The following is a 19,609-nucleotide window of genomic DNA, read 5'->3' as shown; positions in this document are numbered from 1 at the left end:
AGTTGTTGCACGTCCGCCGGTTCCTGCCTCAAAATGAGCGAGTTTGAGCCACTTGTACATCCCGGAAGCGCAAAAAAGCAGCGAAGAAACTCGACACAAAGGAGCATTAACACCTCACTGCCAACTAGCGTTTCGGAAGTGTTAATTCAGACCAACAGAGACAGCGCGCAGAAGTATAAATACACAGCCACGTGCGTTGCATGCGCCGTGGGGTTAAGCCGATCACCTGACGCAGAAGTATAAATCAGGCTTAAGAGAACTAGACAGGGATCAGAAATTGAGCTGGATATTTATATTTGTTTATATTATTTGCTTAATGCTCGTTTTGTTTAAAGTTACAGTTTATATATCTGACTGTATTAAATGACAAAATTGTATTACAAATAATATATAAATATAAATATATTTAACCCTAACCCTAACCCTATATATATGTATATTTACATACATTTTAATACAAGAACTGCTGCTGTGAAGAAAATATAAAACTGTGTATGAAAAGCACCGTCAATGCACCGTGATGCACCGAAATATCGAATTGAACCGAGTCGATGGCATGATAATCATAACCGAACCGAACCGTGAGATGAGTCACAGTTCTATCTTGCACCTTATTGCGCTGGGTGTATGATAGGATTCATTCTGAATATTTATAGTGTATTTGCATCAGCATATAAGTGAGAAAAGTTGTGTTTCTGTACATTATGAACGAGGGGAAGCAGAATAAAGGTCAATATTGAAAATATGGGACAATATTGCAATCTCATATTTTTCCAACATCGTGCAACCCTACTTCATGTGTTCCAAGAATGAACCTTAATGCTTACTGATTGCTTGCAGTGACGCACATTTCAGCAGATATCCGGAAGTCTGTGCAGTACTTTAATTACTGAAGGCATCTGATGCACATTTCCTCCTGATGTAGAAAGCCATTAACAAACGCAGTTGGAGGAAATCCTGAAAAATCCCCGGCAGAAGGCGCAGCGATAACTCACAGGCTGTTTTTGCGGATGGGTGGCTTCTGTTGGCACGGGACGCTCTTAGGTTAATGACGCTCAGATTATAGGGTTGGCTCGGTAAATGATGGGTTTGCACCAAACGGCGGGCGGGATGCCCGGAGTGTGCCATTTCATTAAAGCTCACACAGCATTCAGCATTCCCCACGTCATTCAGTGGATCACGAGGAAGGAGAATCGATGACGATTCAGTAAATAAAGAGGAGACTAAGAAAAAAGTGAGTGTTGCTTGAACTCGCAGTCACATGTTGTTTTTTGGGGTTGTCGGCTTGTTGCTAAGATGTTCTAAATGGTTGTTAGGTGGTTGCTAGGTGATAATGTGGTCTGTTTATTCACAATATATAGTTTCAGCATCGATAACTCCATGAGCAAAATGGTGTTAAATTGTTTTTGAATCTGCCACTATGCTGACACACAGGTGTCTGTAGCTCCACCCTCTTTTGAATAGAGCACAAGCTCATTTGCATTTAAAGCGGCAGTCACCAAACTGCCACACTAAAGTAAAGAGATGTGAAAAAAAAGGAGGAAAAGGTGAGCGTTGCTTATACTCTCAGTCACATTTTTTTTGTTGTGGCTGTCAGCTTGTTGCTAAGATGTTCTAAATGGTTGTTAGGGTGGTGACAGGTGGTTGCTAGTTGATAATATGGTGTGTTCATTCACAATGTATGGTTTCAGCATCGAAATTGCAATGAGCAAAACGTTTTTATTTCTATAGATTTAAAGCATTTAGGAACAATAAAAATGTAACCGTGCGTAACTTTAAATAATTAAATTTAATTGTATTTAATTATTCGCACAATTCGTACACTTTGATTGACATTCTTATGCTGACACAAAAGCATCTGTAGCTCCGCCCTGTTTTGAATGGAGCGCAATCTCATTTGCATTTAAACAACAGTCAACAAAACGGCACACTAAAGTAAAGAGATGTCCAAAAGAAGAAGGAAAATGTGAGTGTTGCTTAAACTCATCAAATGTTGTTCTGTGTGGCTGTGAGCTTGTTGCTAAGATGTTCTAAATGGTTGTTAGGGTGGTGACAGGTGGTTGCTAGTTGATAATATGGTGTGTTCATTCACAATATATAAAAATTCATTTTTTTGAATCTGCCACTATGCTGACACACAGGCGTCTGTAGCTCCGCCCTCTTTTGAAAAGAGCACAATCTCATGCATTTAAAGCGACAGTCACCAAAACAATACAATAAAATCAGAGAAATGTGAGTGTTGCTTATACTCTTAGTCTCGTTGTTTTTTGTGGCTGTCAGCTTGTTGCTAAGATGTTCTAAATGGTTGTTAGGGTGGTTACAGGTGGTTGCTAGTTGACAATATTGTGTGTTCATTCACAATATATGGTTTCAGCATCGATATCGCAATGAGCAAAACGTTTTTATTTCAATAGATTTAAAGCATTTAGGAACAATAAAAATGTAACCGTGTGTAACTTTTAAAGAATTTAATTTAATTATATTTATTATTCGCACAATTCGTACACTTTGATTGAGATTCTCCCTTTGTATGTGTCATCAGAGGTGGAAAGCCATGCCCCACTAGTGATATCATCTCTCCCTCATCAGCAAAGGATGTTAGTCATGTTTTTGAATCTGCCACTATGCTGACACACAGGCGTCTGTAGCTCCGCCCTCTTTTGAAAAGAGCACAATCTCATTTGCATTTAAAGCGACAGTCACCAAAATGGCACAATAAAAAAAGAAGACTTAAAAAAGAAGGAAAAAATGAGTGTTGCTTAAACTCATCAAATGTTGTTCTATGTGGCTGTGAGCATGTTGCTAAGATGTTCTAAATGGTTGTTATGGTGGTGACAGATGGTTGCTAGTTGATAATACGGTGTGTTCATTCACAATATATTGTTTCAGCATTAATATCGCAATGAACAAAACATTTTTATTACAATAGATTTAAAGCATTTAGGAACAATAAAATGTAACCGTTTGTAGCTTTAAATAATTTCATTTAATTGTATTTAATTATTCGCACAATAAAGACACTTTGATTGACATTCTCCCTTTGTAAGGGTCATGAGAGGGGGAAAGCCACGCCCACTAGGGACATCATCTCTCCCTTATTAGCAAAGGATGTTAGTCATGTTTTTGAATCTGCCACTATGCTGACACACAAGCATTTGTAGCTCCACCCTCTTTTGAAAAGAGCACAATCTCATTTGCATTTAAAGCGACAGTCACAAAACAGCACAATTAGGATCAAAGCCTATAAGGGTCCGTTTCAGAGAGTTATAAAACATTATTTGTGGTATATTTTGAGCTGAAACTTCACACACACACACTCTATTTGTATCTTGCAAAAAGGAGCATAATAGGTCCAGTTTAATATTAACATTTATTATGTATTATTAGTAATATTATTCAGTCGCAATATGGCACCAAACAGTCTGTGTGTGTGTGTGTGTGTGTGCGTGAATCTCTCTGCGTGTGTGTGCTGGGGTGTTTAATCAGCAGCTGAAGTGTTTTGCTCAGCTGATCTGTGTTCAGTGTTTGGCAGTGTGTTCTCGTCCTCCTCCATCTGTCCTCATGAGTCTGCCCGGCGTCTCGTCTCCGCAGGCTTTCTGGGAAGCTTTTACAGCATTTAAGGACGGAAAACTCAATTACTGTCTGAAATTAAACACGTGGGTCACAGAGACAAACAGACAGAGCGAACGCTGCGTCTTTCCTCAGGAAAAAAAAAAACAGTCCATATAGAGTTGACGGCACAATAATTAGACCTTCCATGCAGTATTTATTAATTTTCAGATATTTCCGTACTGATGTTGAACAGATTCAGGAATTTTTCACAGTATTTCCTATCATATTTTTTTCTCTTCTGGAGAAAGTCTTATTTGTTTTATTTCTGCTAGAACAAAAGCCGTCTTTAATTTTTTAAACACCATTTTAAGGTTAATATTATTAGCCCCTTACGCAATATTTGTGTTGGATAATCTACAGAACAAACCACTGTTATACGATGACTTGCCTAATGACCCTAACTGTACCCTAATTAACCTAGTTAAGCCTTTAAATGTCACTTTAAGCTGAATACTAGTGTATTCTGAATATCTAGTCTAATATTATTTACTGTCATCATGGCAAAGAGAAAATAAATCAGTTATTAGAAATGAGTTATTAAAACTGTTATGTTTAGAAATGTGTTGAAAAAAAATGTCTTTGTTAAACAGAAATAAAATATAGAGGAGGGGGGGGTGGCAAATAATTCTGACTTCAGTTGTATTTCATTGAATGAAGTTTGGGGCGAGGCAGTGAAGAACAAGAAGGTCGCTGGGTCGCTGGTTCGAACCTCGGCTCAGTTGGTGTTTCTGTGAGGAGTTTGGATGTTCTTCGCGTAGGCTTCCTCCGGGTGCTCCGGTTTCCCCCACAGTCCAAAGACATGCGGTACAGGTGAATTGGGTAGGCTGAATTGACCGTAGTGTATGAGTGTGTGTTTGTGGATGCTTCCCAGAGATGGGTTGCGGCTGGAAGGGCATCCGCTGCGTAAAAACTTGCTGGATAAGTTGGCGGGTCATTCCGCTGTGGCGACCCCGGATTAATAAAGGGACTAATCCAAAAAGGAAATGAATGAATGAATGAATGAATGAAGTTTGAAGCGTGTTTTTATCGCCTGATGTTTTGGCATCATCATATAACCGGCTTATTCATCACTTCAGATGCACAAACGAATTTGGCTACTGTAGAAAGAAATTTGCAATGTTATTTAGAAAGCTAATTGACTGCATGGTAAATAAACATGCAGGTTTCTACACAGATCTGACATGTTGTCCCAACACAAATCTATTGAGTTAACTTAAAGGTGCAGTGGGTGATCTGCCAAAATGCTAACGGGTTAGCATAATATCTTTGAAACACAGGCTGTTTCTCAATATGCGCTCTTGCGTCCTCGTGTTCTCGTGCAACGTCATCAACCGCTGCCTAAGTTCAGTTCCAATACTCAAACCCGCAAGAACTTCCCGGATGTGTTCTTGATATCGAGGACGCACTGATGCAGACTTGAGCACTGAACTCGCTCTGGAAGTCCCAGAAGTCATTGCGACTGGAGGTGCGAAGCGCAGCGTTTTATTTAGATTTATTATTAAAGTTCATAGATATGAATTATTTACCTCAGGAGTTTCCCTAAATGAAACGGTATAAGTAAATTAACATGAACATCTTAATAGAGGAATAAACACATTAAGGGTGCTTGTTTGCTGAAATTCGTATTAAATCAGTTTTATTTATATTGTGCAGGGTATATTGATAATGTTTTTATGCATATTATATATTTTGAAAAGGGGGAAAACAATGGTTGTATGAATGTTGTAATGTTTAAATAGTTTAACATTTAAAAAGTGTGAAGGTCACGTGACCATCAGGAAGAACACAGCATCTCATTTCTCAAAGGACGCGTTCTCTGCCCTCGCGGTCTCCTGAGTTCGTTCTTCCGAGGACACCTGGCAAGACCGTTCTCTGCGTTCTTGGAATTGAGAAACAGCAAGGGTGAAGTTTGATGTCACAAACTCCGCCCACACGTAGGTTGCTTCCTGGTTTCATGACGAAAAAAGGTGCGTTCGACATGACGCACGTCTGCAGCCGGTGATCAACGAGATTAGCCGAGCGCAGGTGGGGGCGGAGTTGAAAACAGAGCCGTCAAGCCGGACAGCTGGACACTTTAAATTTTTAATTGGCAATAAATCTACAAAAAATTGTTTTAGTTGGGATTTAATTGTCGAAATTATTAATGAATCAATGATTAATAAAATGCTTTAATTTTTAGCATTTAGTTTGCGTAAAACACTTGAATACTGCAAATATGAGTATTAAGTATCTCCTGTAATTGCTAAACAATGCTGTGTCTGCGTCATACAGAGACAAAAGTCAATTAATGTTAATTATTGATCATTAACAATGAAAACATTAATACTAATTTGACCTTAAATCTATATTATGACTTTAAAGTGACATTTAAAGGTTATTTAGGTTAATTAGGGTAAAGTTATGGTAATTAGGCAAGTCATTGTATAACAGTGGTTTGTTCTGTAGACAATCCAAAACAAATATGGCTTAAGGGGGTCAGGGGGATAATAATATTGACCTTAAAATGAGATTAAAACAATTAAAAACTGCTTTTCTTCTAGCCGAAATAAAACAAATAAGACTTTCTCCAGAAGACAAAATATTGTAGGAAATACTGTGAAAAATTCCTGAATCTGTTCAACATCATTTGGGAAATATTTACAAAAGAAATAAAATCTGACTCCGACTGTATATAGGCGCCGAATTCAAACAAACAAATGAAGTTGAACATTACTTAATGTTAATTAGTTTGTTTAAATTCAGCCCACATGAGTAGTTTGCAATCCTTTACCTTAAAAACAATTGAGTAAATCCAATAAACCATTTTTTTTTTCAGGGTGTACAATCCCAATGCAGCGGCGTGTGTATGATCTGCAGTGTGTTTGACCTCTGGGCTCATCCGGCTGTGGGTCAGTCAGTGAGCGTTAAACACAGTCCATAGAGACGCGTTTAAGAGCCTCTGGAGGGATTATCCACAGGATGAGCATTGACGCCATTAACAGCACAGTCATGATGAAACACACGCTCAATATATAAAGCTGACGATACACACAGTAGAGCAGCGACCAGGAGGATTTTCAGCAGTCGATTATAATGCTCAAAATACAACACTTCCCAATGGGTTTTATGTTCATCCTCGTTTGTCTTAAATATCTTAAATATCACCTATTATGCCCCTTTCTACATATAAAATAAGTCTCTGATGTATCTAGAGTGTGTGTGTGTGAAGTTTCAGCACAAAATATACCACAGATAATGTTTTATAGCTCTCTGAAACTGACCCTTTTAGGCTTTGATCCTGATTGTGGTGTTTTGGGCCATCTCCACACTAGTGCGTGTTCATTTGAAAACCCATACTTTTGTCTCCGTTTTGCCCTTCCGTCCACACTGAGACACGCTTTAAAGGGTCACGAAACACCAAAACACATGTTTTGAGCTGTTGACAGTCGTATATGTGTCCCACACTGCTAAAAACACTATTAGGACACCTATATTTTACTAAAAAGTGTAAATTGGTTGTTTTTGCGTTATTTCAAGCAATTTCGTACTTCTGGTTTGAAACGAATTTTTGAAGCTGCGTCACGGTCATGACATAATAGCGTGTATTCCAGCGTGCAGACTGGACGTCTGTGCCAGAGTGTGTCTCATTACGTCTTACAGTGTGATGCATTAATGCATGAGTAAGGCTTGGTTCAAACCAATCAGCGCGCTCTATTGTGCAACTTCATTAATATTCATTACTGTCACAGTGTTTAGACGACAGAGACGCTACGTTGTGTTGGCAAAACAAGCGTGAAGTGTTGCTTTTATAGTTTGCTGCAGTTACGTTTTGTTTTCATTTTCTCTCTGTGAGAGCTCAGACTCACGTGTGGATTAACAGTGTACGCGACGCTCAACAACAATAACTTGCGTGTCTAAGGAGGATTATTGTTTACCTGAGAGCTGTTCTCATCTGTAAACGCTGAGATCCGGATTCGCTTGTAGTCTCCTCTTAATAAAGACGCGACTCTAGTTGCTGGTGATTGTCCTGTCTCTACAGATTTGGTAAGTGAGCGACCAGTGCTCTTTGTTTATTCAGTTTGTTCGTATCAAACTAAGTTAACTATTGCACCATAACATGTTAGGACCACAACCAAACTTTAACCTCATGTAGGGTTTTCACCGCATTTAGTGACCGGAATAACACACGCGGCTTTCTGACACTACTTGCCGTGTGCATCTAAGTTTCCGGGAAATGCTGAGTTTTTTTTCTCTCATTCGCCGTGCGGAATCAAACATTGCATGAAAAATACACGCTTAAAGCAGATCCTCGAATCAAATATCTCGTTTGTCGCGAGGGGCATGAATGAATTCCCTGAATGAAAGAGCCAAACTGCAGTTAAAGTCCACCATTTAATAATTTGGCAAATAATTCAACTACAGATGTCCATGAAATTCAGCGTGCCCAAATAGACACTCCCACACCATGCCTCTTTTCTTCCTCCGACACTCCCCCCTAAACAGAGCTGGACACGCCCACTTTTCTGACTTTTTCCAAAGTAGAGGTGTGAAAACTGCTAAAACAAGGGGGTTTCATGGCCCTTTAAGGAAACAAAAACGTATCTTTTTGAAAACGCTCTCCAAAGTGGATAAATTTGAAAACGCTGTTTTCGTGTCGTAGTGTAGACTGTGAAAACGGAGTCTTTAGAAATCGATGACGTGTTTTTTGTCATGTGACAGTCATGTTACTAATTCGTTTACTTTAATTTCATTGTGGTTATGAGTTTAGTGATGTCGTCCTTACTGTAAAGGGTAAGCAGCGTCATCAGCAGGATACTGTTCTTTAAAGCGGTCCAGTATATCGGCGTATTTGTTTTGGCACGTCTCCCAGTCTACATTTTCACTTTCTTTTGCAACTTTGTATTCATGTGTTACTCGACGCAGCAACTCCACTTCATTGTCAGTCCATTTAAAAAAACTCTGTGCTTTTCCTTGACATTTTGCCGAAACGTTTTAAAGAGCCGGAAAGAAAATAAACGTCAGGCGGAAATGACGCGTGCCGAAGCGTCTTACGTTTCACGTAGTGTAGACATGGCCTTGGTGACTGTCGCTCTAAATGCAAATGAGATTGTGCTCTTTTCAAAAAAAGGGCGGGGCTAGTAATGCCTGTGTGTCAGCCTAGTGGCAGATTAATTTTCTCCATAGTGTCAGTTGTATCGGATTGCTTAGTTTTAACGTTATGAATTTGTCCCGCTATCTCTTGTTGTAGAGCATCCATTTTGGTTTTGACTTCTGAACACAGTGACAATAAATCCGATCTCAGACCGAAAGCTTGACATCTTGACACCTCCGTTTTAATAGTCTCTGCCATCTGGTCATATGAGGATATCGGTTCAGTCTTAACCAGCTGAAGAAGTGTATTGTCCTTTAGCCAAGATTGCTCAGCGCAACTGTTAATTGTAGTGTTGGTGGCAGCCTACATGCTAGCTTGCTTTATGTTAGGACGTTTAAGCCGCGGCTGTCTTGTCGTCTTTTTTTTTTTTTTTACACTTTTGCTTGCCTTTTTAATACAAATCATTTAGATGCAGGATTTTAGTCGAAACAAAGTTGTCTCTTTCAAAGTATACTCTCGTGTAATTGGCGCCAATACAGTTAAAGATGGTAAGAGCGCAAACAAAACTCGACTACCCCCTCATCTTGCTGCCGGAGGTCCCCTAGTGGCAGATTCAAAAAAAAAACTGACGTTCTATGTTAATGAGGGAGATTTGATGTCACTAGTGGGCGGGGCTTTCCCCCTCTGATGACACGAACAAAGGGAGAATGTCAATCAAAGTGTTCCTGCAGACTGTTTTCATCAAGTCTGATTATAAAAAATACAATAAATTCCTGTTTACCATTAGTAGCTGGTTATATTCACACACTGCTGACACACAACTGTGTTTAAACCCCTTATAAAGTGATTTTTGCATAATAGGTTCCCTTTAAAAAATGTGTTCTGATGGTCATTTTTAGCTCAATTGGTCTTTCAGATCATTCAGATGTTTGGTTTTGATGCTTAAATGCTTTCCTGAATGTATTTTTCTATAGCTGCTCATAATAAAAAAAAAAAATATATATAAATAAATATATATATATATATATATATATATATATATATATATATATATATATATATATATATATATATATATGTGTGTGTGTGTGTGTGTGTGTGTGTGTGTGTGTGTGTGTGTGTGTGTGTATATATATATATATATTATGTATATATATATATATATATATATATATATATATATATATATATATATATATATATATATTAGGGGTGTAACGATACACTCAGCTGACGATACAATGTGTATCACGATATAATGTTCACGATTCGACATGCATCCCGATATTTGGAATAAAAATTGAAAATTAAACTGAAATGCAGATTTTACCAAGTAAACTATTTTTTATGTATTTCTTTTGTTTCAACTTGTTAAACTGAACGTTCTTTAAGAAAATAAATTAAACAGGCCTGTCTCTGGAAAATAAAACAATTTAAAAACTTCTTAAAAATATTATTGAAATGACAGAGACAAAATTAAAGAACAATTTAAGTAAAGGTGCAAAAAAAATAAGCTTTCTATTCAATTGAATTTAACAGTAAGAGCTTAAGGCTTTGCTTGGTTTTGTGTGTGCAAAAAAAAAAATCCACATTTCCAGGTATTTAATTCATATTTAATTAAATTCATTTGGAGATATCTCTAATTAAAATTGTGACTTGTCAAAACTCATTTAGAGATATCTGCAAATATTTTTCAATGGAAGTTAATGGAGGAATATGACTAGTCATAATATATTTGCAGATATCTCCAATCTGATTTCGTACTAGTACAATTGTAATTGCAGATATCTCTAATTGTCATTCTGACTAGTCGAATTATAATTTTGACTAGTCAAAATATAATAACGGCTTACCATACGCGCGCCTCTATCAAAGTCCGCCCTCTGTAGTAACAGCTCACGGTCAGCTCACGTCATGTGTGATGCGGGAACATTATATGAAGACAGAATGATATTTTAGGGTGAATTGTACCTTATAAATACAGTATGTGACTCTTTCAACACCATTAGAAGGTTTCCATGTCGCTGTGCAAAGTATGTAAATCACTGTGAAGACTTTAAAACTTAGGATGGTTGACCCAGTATGCGTGTCAAAAAGCGGACGAGTCTAAAGCAATGACTTTACAACCGAAATGTTGCCAGACGTCTGATTTTGAGAGGATGGGTCATCCTCTATTTCAGCTCCACACATCTTGGTCTGTTAACATTACTGCTGCTGCAATCTGAACTCACGTGCGACAGCAGGTGGAACGTAGCTCACGTGCAAACAGCTCAACTAATAAGAGAAAACGGACGTCATATCGTAATCAAATCGTCATCACGCCACGATGCATATTGTGACATTTTTGCATCGCAATAAATCTGTATATATAGATATGTATATACATATGTATGTATGTATGTATGTATGTGTGTATACACACACACACACACACACACACACACACACACACACATATATATATGTGTGTGTGTGTGTGTATATATATATTTATACTTTTTTATTGCATTTTTGGTAGCATCATTAACCTCTTAACCTCTCTCCCTGTCAGCATTAATTAATTATTATCATAATGAATTAAATTCTTGATTAATTTATTGATTGATTGATTGATTGACCAACCGTCAATCAATCAATCAATCAATCAATCAATCAATCAATCAATCAATCAATCAATCAATTAATGAAACAATCAAACAATCAATCATTTTATTTTATTTGTTTGTCAAGCCTGAAATGATTAATTCCCTTGGCTTATGAATAATTTTGGGTTTGGCTTTATATATATTTTTGTTTGTTGTTGTTGTTGTGTAAATAAAGCAATACAAATAGACGCTCTTTCTCATACTTCAGCCTCTATATCAAAGTTCCTCAAAGCAAAGAAGGTCAAGGTGCTCCTGGATTGGCCAACCAAGTCACCAGACATAAACATTATTGAGCATATCTGGGGTAAGATTGAGGCATTGAAGATGAATTCACCTTCTTTTCACCTTCTTCTTTCCTAGACTTAACAGACAAGTCTTAGCAAAGTCAGACCTTACTGCCCTAAATAATGAAAATCGAAGCATGATCATATTTTAGTTTGGTCAAATAAGCATAATCTAGAGGCCTTTGCCTTTTATATAAGCCACTTCTGATACCAAATGACCAACTAGAAGTCAACTTATTATTTGTTGTTCTTAAAATCTGGATAGGCTACAAGACTTGTCAGGTAGTGTAAGTAATAAAATTATATTTTTTCATTTTGTACTGCTGTAAAATGTTTTAACAGGTTTCGTCTCCATATTGTGTTCTGCATGCCTCTGCTGGATGCCGTAAATCGAGGCACAGCAATAAATCCAAGGACATCTGAATGCTCTATTGATTAGTGATGTCTGCCACTCAATGATAATGACGTTTGCTGGATAAAGCGGCGGCGAGCCAATTCTGCTGTTGAATAACATGCATTCCTATGAAATGTAATCGGTTAAAACATTTGACAGAATTTGTTGGCTTACTGGCATTTTATTGGCTCATGGATCTCTAGAGGGCGGGGCTTAGTGTCTTTAAGCTCGTCTTATTCCGCATGCACTGAAAAATCACTGTGAATTCAGATGGTTAATGCTGATTTTGATGTTAAGTTTTGGTCACATCAGCACTTCCACTTCCAGAATGACAATTTCTTGATAATTTATGCACCCCCTTGTGAGCTAATATTAAGTCGAAAAAAGAAATTAAGGTTTCTGAGGAAAACATGCTGGAGTTTCCAAAATACAGTTTCAGAGCAAACATATTCAAATACAAATCATAGACACCATTAAGTTGTTTTGTGGTGTTTATTTGTTGTTGAGCAAAGAACTGCACAAAAATAATCCTTTATGTTTAGATATATTTATTTCTCTGTAAATATCATTACTGTGAAAAAGAACAAAAGTTGTTGTCCTCATACTGGCCCCTAGCGTTCATTTTACCTAGAAACTACATTCAAATGTATGTTTAAGTACGTTTTTGTGATTGATGAGTCTGCGTTGACTCATGCTGTGTTCACACCAGACGCGGAACGTGCGTAATTGCGCTATTCGTGCGTAAATAGCCGCGTGAACATTTGAGTTTACTCGCTTCATTCGCGCGTCAAACCCCGCTTCATTCGCGTGTCAAATTCACTTCAGAACAGACGCAGATTCGCGTGATGGGCAGTGCTTCTGTCTGCCCGAAGACTTTAGCTTCATAGCTAAAGGGCTAACATGGATTTTATGAAGAAAATAACAGTGTTTATGTGCTTTATGAAGGATGATAAACATCGTCGATACGTTTAGGGTCGTGTCTGAGTCCACTACATCCTTTCAGAGGTGCATCCAGCTCTGTGAGCTCATAAACTCCTGCAGAAACTTAACCTGGATGACGAAGGCTTTCAGCGGTGCTTCTGACCGAGCCAAGCTAAGTTTGATGAACTGTTGTTGGTGAAGGCTGGAGGATTTCCCTTGGAACACCGATAACAGGTTCTACGTCACAATCATGCCCCCACAAGAGCAAGCTTCTGATTGGTTAACGCGACGCGAATGTACGCGGAAGTTCAGATTTTCGAAATCGAGAGATTCGCGCAAAACGCTCGTTAAGCACGTCAAACGCGCAATTTGCGTCATTCGCGCCATGTCATTTGTGCGTATCGCGCCGCAGGATGTCTATTCGCGCGTTTGCATTGATTTAACATGTAAATCACTCGCGCTTGATGCGCGTGCCGCGTCTGGTGTGAACGCAGCATCAAAGGGTTAAAGGCTTTGTTTTTGTTTTGTGAATTGTAAAAAAACATTGCTATTGGGTACGTTTCGTTGCACATTTCAGATGACAAATCCACTAGAGGGCGCTAACTACATTTTTGCGAATCTGAAATAAGTTACTTAGGGAACTTTTTATCTATCATTAGTGTGAAAAGGAACAAAAGTAGTTGTCCTCACACTGCCCCCTAGTGTTCATTTTACCTACAAACTGCAGTTGAACGTAGGTTTTTGGACGTTTTTGTGATTTTTCACAAAAAACATCGGCTGAAGCAAGTATTTACAATGAGCCTGTCTTGACTCAGGGTTAAATGCTTGGTTTTGGAGCTTCAGATCAGTTCAACTTGTACTTTCTGTGGGTCTGAATGAACATCTGTTCTGAGAGAGAAAGAGAGAGTCTGTCGAGAAGACAAATGACAGGATATTATGTGGTCGGTCGCGTGTTCAATCACAGACGTGCAGCCAGAGAAATGATAAAGGGGAACATCAGTATCTCCCTCTGTATGTGCTTGGAGCGATTCGCTTGTTTGTTCGGGATTGTTTTGCCCACAGAACCCCAACAGATGGGTTTGTTTGCATCACGTCCAGTCGTGAAATACGGTGCCAGTTGAGCAAACTGTTCAGGACAAACTCAGTGGCGTTCACACACTTTAAATCCAACACTTTCAGTAGTTCAGCTCGGGTTTTAGCATTTAACAAGTGACAAAAGTGGTTCTACAGTAGTTTTGGTTAAAGAGCAGGTCATATGGGTTTTGGAAAATATCTTATTTGCATATCATTACATTTACATTTAGTCATTTAGCAGACGCTTTTATCCAAAGCGACTTACAAATGAGGACAAGGAAGCAATTTTCACAACTAAGAGCAACAATGAATAAGTGCTATAGGCAAGTTTCAGGTCTGTAAAGTCTAAGAAGGGAAGTATTAGTAGTATTAGTATTTTTTTTTTTTTTGGGTACAGTTAGTGTGATATTCAGAGAGGCAATTGCAGATTAGGAAGTGAAGTGGAGACTAAATAGTTGAGTTTTTAGTCGTTTCTTGAAAGTAGTGAGTGACTGCTGTTCTGATGCAGTTAGGGAGTTCATTCCACCAACTGGGCAGATTGAGCGTGAGAGTTCGCGTAAGTGATTTCTTCCCTCTTTGGGATGGAACCACGAGGCGACGTTCATTCACAGAACGCAAGTTTCTGGAGGGCACATACATCTGCAGAAGTGAGAGCAGATAAGAAGGGGCAAGGCCAGAGGTCACTTTGTAGGCAAACATCAGAGCTTTGAATTTGATGCGAGCAGCAACTGGCAGCCAGTGCAAACGGACTAGCAGCGGAGTGACATGTGCTCGTTTAGGTTCATTGAAGACCACTCGTGCTGCTGCATTCTGGAGCAGTTGAAGAGGCTTGATAGAGTTAGCTGGAAGCCCAGCTAGTAGAGAGTTGCAGTAATCCAGTTTGGAGAGAACAAGAGCTTGAACAAGGAGTTGAGCTGCATGTTCAGATAACAAGGGTCGGATCTTTCTGATGTTATAGAGTGCGAATCTGCACGATCGAGCAGTTCTAGAAATGTGGTCAGAGAAGTATCAAGATGTTGATATCTATCAGAGTTAATATTCTGCAAGGTTGTTAATCAATAAAAACACACAATGACTGAAGATATTGTCTCTCTGAATCACATTATAGCAGGGGTCACCAATCTCGGTCCTGGAGGGCCGGAGTCCCTGCAGGATTTAGCTCCAACTTGCTTCAACACATCTGCCTGGATGTTTCAAGTATACCTAATAAGACCTTGATTAGGTTGTTCAGGTGTGTTTGATTAGGGTTGGAGCTAAAATCAGCAGGACACCAGCCCTCCAGGATTAAGTTTGGTAGCCCCTGCTTTAAAGAGTCATCTTCATCAAAGAGTCATCTTATTTGCATGATCCCTGTCTTCCTGCGACATATGAAGTCTCTGAAACCAATGAAAACAGACTTGGCCAGCTATCCAATCAGAGCAGAGCTGGCTTATGGAAGGGGGAGGGGCTAACAGACCTGAAGCCCTGATTTGATTCAAATGAATTCATCACAGGATGATTCTAATATAAAAAGCCTATTCAGAGAAAATCTGACCGTAGATGCATTTAAGCCTATTGTAGAAGACTCAAGCATTATATTAGGTTGTTTTGTGGTGTTTATTTGGTGAAATATAAAATAACCCTTTATTTGTAGATATATATATCCCTGTAAATATCATCAGTGTGAAAAGGAGCAAAAGTTGTTGTCCTCATACTGCCCCCTAGTGTTTATTTTACCTAAAAATTGCAGTCAAATGTATGCTTAAGTATGTTTTATGAATCGTATTGAATTAATTGCTAAATGATTCTAATATAAAAAGCCTTTTCAAAGAAAATTACAATGTTTTCTGACTGTATAAGCATTTAAACATATTGTAAGAGACTCAAACATAGTATTAGGACACTTTGAATGTATTTGTTTTAACCAGTATTAACAAATACTACTCATTGTTAATGTTAAAGTGAACTAACGGGACCTTGGTAACTTTATAAAGTGTTACTGATGCTTTGTGTTTAGCTGAATGACATTTATAGGATCTTGTGTTGATTTTAAACTCTGTTTTCTCTCTCTCTCTGTTTTTTCCACATCTCTTGTCTCGTCGTCTTTGGCTCAAAAGGATCTTCCACTGCCTCGTAAAAACAGCAGGTGAGTCTGTTTTCAGTGATAATTCAATTCATCTTTATTTCTCTAGCGCTTTTACAATGTAGATTGTGTCAAAGAAGCTTCACATAGAAGATCATAGTAAACTGAAACTCTAGCTCTACAAGGCTCAAACCAAGCAAGCCAGTGGCGACAGCGGAGGAACAAACTTTACCAGTTGACAAAAGTGAAGGAAAAAAACCTATAGATAAACCAGGCTCGAGCATATGAACATTGATCCTGTTCTAGGCTAGTTTTTAACAGCAGACGTCGCTCTAGGCTAGTTTTTAACAGCAGACAGCGCTCTAGGCTAGTTTTTAACAGCAAACAGCGCTGTAGACTAGTTTTTAACAACAGACAGCGCTCTAGGCTAGTTTTTAACAGCAGACAGCACTCTAGGCTAGCTATTTTTTATTAGCAGACTCATTCTAGGCTAGTTTCTAACAGCAAATGGCACTCTAGGCAAGTTTTTAACAGCAGACAGCACTCTATGCTAGTTTTTAACAGCAAACAGCGCTGTAGACTAGTTTTTAACAGTAGACAGCGCTCTAGGCTAGTTTTTAACAGCAGACAGCGCTCTAGGCTAGTTTTTAAACAGCATATGGCGCTCTAGGCTATTTTTGAAACTATAGTCAGCGCTCTTGGTTAGTTTTAAACAGCAGACAGCGCTCTAGGGTAGTTTTTAACAGCAGACAGCGCTCTAGGCTAGCTATTTTTTAATAGCAGACTCATTCTAGGCTAGTTTCTAACAGCAAATGACACTCTAGGCTAGTTTTTAACAGCAGACAGCACTCTAGGCTAGTTTTTAAACAGCATATGGCGCTCTAGGCTATTTTTTAAACAATAGTCAGCGCTCTTGGTTAGTTTTAAACAGCAGACAGCGCTCTAGGCTAGTTTTTAAACAGCATATGGCGCTCTAGGCTATTTTTTAAACAATAGTCAGCGCTCTTGGTTAGTTTTAAACAGCAGACAGCGCTCTAGGCTAGTTTTTAACAGCAGACAGCACTCTAGGCTAGCTATTTTTTATTAGCAGACTCATTCTAGGCTAGTTTCTAACAGCAAATGGCACTCTAGGCAAGTTTTTAACAGCAGACAGTGCTCTATGCTAGTTTTTAACAGCAAACAGCGCTGTAGACTAGTTTTTAACAGTAGACAGCGCTCTAGGCTAGTTTTTAACAGCAGACAGCGCTCTAGGCTAGTTTTTAAACAGCATATGGCGCTCTAGGCTATTTTTGAAACTATAGTCAGCGCTCTTGGTTAGTTTTAAACAGCAGACAGCGCTCTAGGGTAGTTTTTAACAGCAGACAGCGCTCTAGGCTAGCTATTTTTTATTAGCAGACTCATTCTAGGCTAGTTTCTAACAGCAAATGACACTCTAGGCTAGTTTTTAACAGCAGACAGCACTCTAGGCTAGTTTTTAAACAGCATATGGCGCTCTAGGCTATTTTTTAAACAATAGTCAGCGCTCTTGGTTAGTTTTAAACAGCAGACAGCGCTCTAGGCTAGTTTTTAAACAGCATATGGCGCTCTAGGCTATTTTTTAAACAATAGTCAGCGCTCTTGGTTAGTTTTAAACAGCAGACAGCGCTCTAGGCTAGTTTTTAACAGCAGACAGCACTCTAGGCTAGTTTTTAACAGCAGACAGCGCTCTAGCAGACTCATTCTAGGCTAGTTTCTAACAGCAAATGGCACTCTAGGCTAGTGTATAACAGCAGATGACACTCTAGGCTAGTTTTTAACAGCAAACGGTACTCAATGCTAATTTTTAGTAATAAACGGCGCTTTAGGCTAGTGTTTAACAGCAGACAGTGATTTAGGCTAGCTTTTAACAGCAAACGCCATTCTAGGCTAGTTTTTAAGAACAAATGGCGCTCTAGGCTAGAGGGCGTTCTAGGCTAGTTTTTAAACAGCAAACGTCATTCTAGGCTAGTTTTTACAGCAGACAGCTCTCTAGGCTAGCTTTTTTATTAGCAGACGCGTTTTAGGCCAGTTTCTAACAGCAAATGGAACTTTCGGCTAGTTTTAACCAGCAAATAGTGCTCTAGGCTAGCTTTTAAACAGCAGACAGTGATTTAGGCTAGCTTTTAACAATAGACGGTGTTCTAGGCTAATATGTAACAGCAATTGGCGCTCAAGGTCTGTCAGCAGACAGCTCTATGCTAATTTTTTACAGCAGATGACACTCTAGGCTAGTTTTAACAGCAGAAGGCGCTCTATGCTAATTTTTTTTACAGCAGATGACACTCTAGGCTAGTTTTAACAGCAGATGGCGCTCTATGCTAATTTTTTTACAGCAGACGACACTAGGCTAGTTTTGAACAGCAAATGCCGCTCTATGCTAGTTTTTAATAAATAGTACTTTATGCTATTTTATAGCAGTAGACGACACTCTAGGCTAGTTTTAACACCAGGAGGCGCTCTATGCTCATTTTTTACAGCAGATGACACTAGGCTAGTTTTAACAGCAGATGGCGCTCTATGCTAACTTTTTACAGCAGACGACACTAGGCTAGTTTTGAACAGCAGATGCCGCTCTATGCTAGTGTTTAATAAATAGTGCTCTATGCTATTTTATAGCAGTAGACGGCACTTTAGGCTAGTTTTAACAGCAGATGGCGCTCTATGCAAATTTTTTACAGCAGACGACACTAGGCTAGTTTTGAACAGCAAATGCCGCTCTATGCTAGTTTTTAATAAATAGTGCTTTATGCTATTTTATAGCAGTAGACGACACTCTAGCCTAGTTTTAACAGCAGAAGGCGCTCTATGCAAATTTTTTTACAGCAGATGACACTCTAGGCTAGTTTTAACAGCAGAAGGCGCTCTATGCTAATTTTTTTTACAGCAGACGACACTAGGCTAGTTTTGAACTTCAAATGCCGCTCTATGCTAGTTTTTAATAAATAGTGCTTTATGCTATTTTATAGCAGTAGACGACACTCTAGGCTAGTTTTAACACCAGAAGGCGCTCTATGCTAATTTTTTACAGCAGATGACACTAGGCTAGTTTTAACAGCAGATGGCGCTCTATGCTAATATTTTACAGCAGACGACACTAGGCTAGTTTTGAACAGCAGATGCCGCTCTATGCTAGTTTTTAATAAATGGTGCTCTGTGCTATTTTATAGCAGTAGACGACACTCTAGGCTAGTTTTAACAGCAGAAGGCGCTCTATGCTAATTTTTTTTACAGCAGACGACACTAGGCTAGTTTTGAACAGCAGATGCCGCTCTATGCTAGTTTTTAATAAAGGATGCTCTATGCAATTTTATAGCAGCAGAGGACACTCTAGGCTACTTTTTGAACAGCAGACAGCGTTCTAGGCTAGTTTTTAACAACAGACCTCGCTCTAGGCGAGTGTTTTACCGCAGACGGCGCTCTAGGCTAGTTTTATACAGCAAACGGCACTCTAGGCTACTTTTTACAGCAGATGGTGCTCTAGGCTAGATTTTAACAAACTGTGTTCTAGGCTATTTTATACCAGCAGAT

The 19,609-nt window shown here is 38.8% G+C and overlaps 1 protein-coding gene and 1 long non-coding RNA gene across 2 annotated transcripts in view; both read left to right on the top strand.

Moving 5' to 3' along the window:
* mast1b (microtubule associated serine/threonine kinase 1b) overlaps positions 1–19,609 on the top strand; it is an 88,240-nt gene that overhangs the window by 15,582 nt on the left and 53,049 nt on the right. Inside the window, exon 2 of the mRNA XM_087243486.1 lies at positions 16,098–16,126. Coding sequence (XP_087099612.1) covers positions 16,098–16,126 — 29 coding nt within the window. The remainder of the gene's footprint in view (positions 1–16,097; positions 16,127–19,609) is intronic.
* Positions 168–2,749, top strand: LOC147845471 (uncharacterized). Its single transcript, XR_015480364.1, has 2 exons — positions 168–1,392; positions 2,415–2,749. It is a non-coding gene; the product is annotated as an uncharacterized LOC147845471 (long non-coding RNA).

Source organism: Danio rerio, chromosome 3, assembly GCF_052040795.2.
Source record: "Danio rerio strain M-AB ecotype USA chromosome 3, GRCz13ab, whole genome shotgun sequence".
Classification (NCBI taxonomy): Eukaryota; Metazoa; Chordata; class Actinopteri; order Cypriniformes; family Danionidae; genus Danio; species Danio rerio.
Note: the sequence above shows the minus strand (reverse complement) of the source record. Positions and strands in the feature narration are given on the sequence as shown.